Here is a 1,962-nt window from a genome sequence, read left to right as displayed (position 1 = left end):
TCAGAGGCACTTCTCCGATTGACAGGAGCTTAGTGTGCTGAAGGTACAGGTGACTATGTCCCCTTTACTGACGTGGCTATGAAGACCTGCTGGTGAGCACATCTCCGGAAGCGCCTCGCTGCTTCCGAGCTTTGACGCGAGCATGGCGGGTTTAGACACCACCGCTATCTCAGCCTCGAAACCGATCACGGTAGTCTGATCTACACTAAACGGATGGAAGTTCGCCTGCGCCGTGTCAAGGTCCCAGGCTTGTCGCATGGTAAAGTCTGTAAATGATTTATTTTTGGTGGTAACCTGGTTCTCCGAATCGTTTCTGTAGTTGGTCGTGCGTAATGACGCATAACTGGTCTCGTTGCTGTGTTCAAACGACGGGAGTGAATGATGACTGCTAGTGCCAACCCAGCCTAAATTACGCCCGCGGCCCGCCTTGACTTGTCCAACTGTCTTCTTCACCCTCTCACAGCCCTTGACCAACAGGTTCTTCCTACAGAGGATGTATACCCAGGGGTCCAGAATGGGGTTGAACGAGGCGAAGCGAATGGCCATCAGATCACTGCGGTAATCTGGATTCACTCCGGCACAGATGTTGGAAGGACCATACAGCTGGTTTACAAAGATGCGCACCTGTCAGATTGATATATAAAAGTTTATATGTGGAAAAAGCAAACCAATTTTCAGCAATTTACTATTAATTTGTGTCTGTGTTGGATAGTTTAGGCCATATTTGAACATCATGCCCATAACATAATGCATGCACAATAACTTAAATTACATTTCCAATATTAGCATTTCACTTACCACCAAAGGAATGGAGCACACCAGGAAAACGATGGTCATAAATATCAGCAGCCAGAACATTTGGATCTCAGCCGCGGACGGGCAGGTGACGGAGGGCAGGAACACCCGCCGTGAGCCTACTTGCGCGGACACCTTCGCTCTCACTATCCGCGTCTTCTGGCTCATCCCCACAAGTGACCGACACACTGCGAAGTTGCACAGAACTGTCACCGCAATCAACACCAACATGAACCCGCCATACAGAAACGAGTACGAGGCAGCGAGGGGGTCCGTCGCCCTCCAGTCCAAAAAACACCAAGTGCCTGGGAAGTGGCGCACATGCTTCCCGAAACCAAAGCTGGGCATGATGCACAGCACAATGTTAGCTAGGTAGATGCCCATGAGCGCCAAACGCGCCGTCGTCCGGTCAATGTATTGGGAGTAAAGATACGCGTGGTTTATGGCCAGGTATCGTTCCACTGCCATAGCGCACAGAATGGACATTCCAGCCGAGCCGAAAAAGAGCATAGAGAACGAGAAAAAGTCACACAGTAGCTCTCCACCGGGCCACCTCTGGGCTATGTAGGTGGCGATAACCACCGGGCTGGTGAAACAGGTGCCCAACAGGTCCGTGATAGCCATTCCAACAACCAGCGTATAGAAAGTGGTCTCCTTCTGCTCTTTCTTTGAGATGCATAACACAACAATGGCAATGAGGTTCCCCATGACTCCAAAAGCGAACATAGTGGCTGAAGTGACCAGCGATTTTGATTCCAGTCGCAGTGGCGGGAAAGTGCTTTGGTTGTGGGAGACACAGAGCGGTTGAACGAGTTCTGAAATGTTCGAGCCATCGCCATAGAAGGAATTATTCATAATTCCTAACTGAAACAAAATAGCTTGATAGCTTCAACTTCTTAGAAACGTTCCCTTCCGAAAATTTCCAGAAGTGTCTCTTCACAAATTATGAACACATCAAAAGCAAAAAAAACGTAGCATACGACACCACAGAACACAAGTTTCTGAGCTTTGTTTTTCTTCTACCAGCCGTTTCCAACATTTCCCACAACAGTGTGCTTTGGTTTGTGTTGTTTCTACAACTGCACCTGCCGCTGCTGGTATTTAAGCTACAGGCTGCTCGCTCGCGCACAGCTACTGATGTCAATAATGTGACGTCAGGTGCACGAG

The 1,962-nt window shown here is 49.1% G+C and overlaps 1 protein-coding gene across 1 annotated transcript; it reads right to left on the bottom strand.

The window, feature by feature from the left end:
* Positions 1 to 1,650, bottom strand: ptger4c (prostaglandin E receptor 4 (subtype EP4) c). The gene is made up of 2 exons (XM_064991854.1): positions 799 to 1,650; positions 1 to 624 (listed from the first exon to the last, which is right to left on the bottom strand). Exons 1-2 carry the CDS (start codon positions 1,648 to 1,650, stop codon positions 1 to 3), a joined length of 1,476 nt encoding a protein of 491 aa, XP_064847926.1.
* Between the last annotated feature and the right edge of the window lie 312 nt (positions 1,651 to 1,962).

This window comes from Oncorhynchus masou, chromosome 17 (genome assembly GCF_036934945.1).
Source record: "Oncorhynchus masou masou isolate Uvic2021 chromosome 17, UVic_Omas_1.1, whole genome shotgun sequence".
NCBI lineage: Eukaryota > Metazoa > Chordata > Actinopteri > Salmoniformes > Salmonidae > Oncorhynchus > Oncorhynchus masou.
Note: the sequence above shows the minus strand (reverse complement) of the source record. Positions and strands in the feature narration are given on the sequence as shown.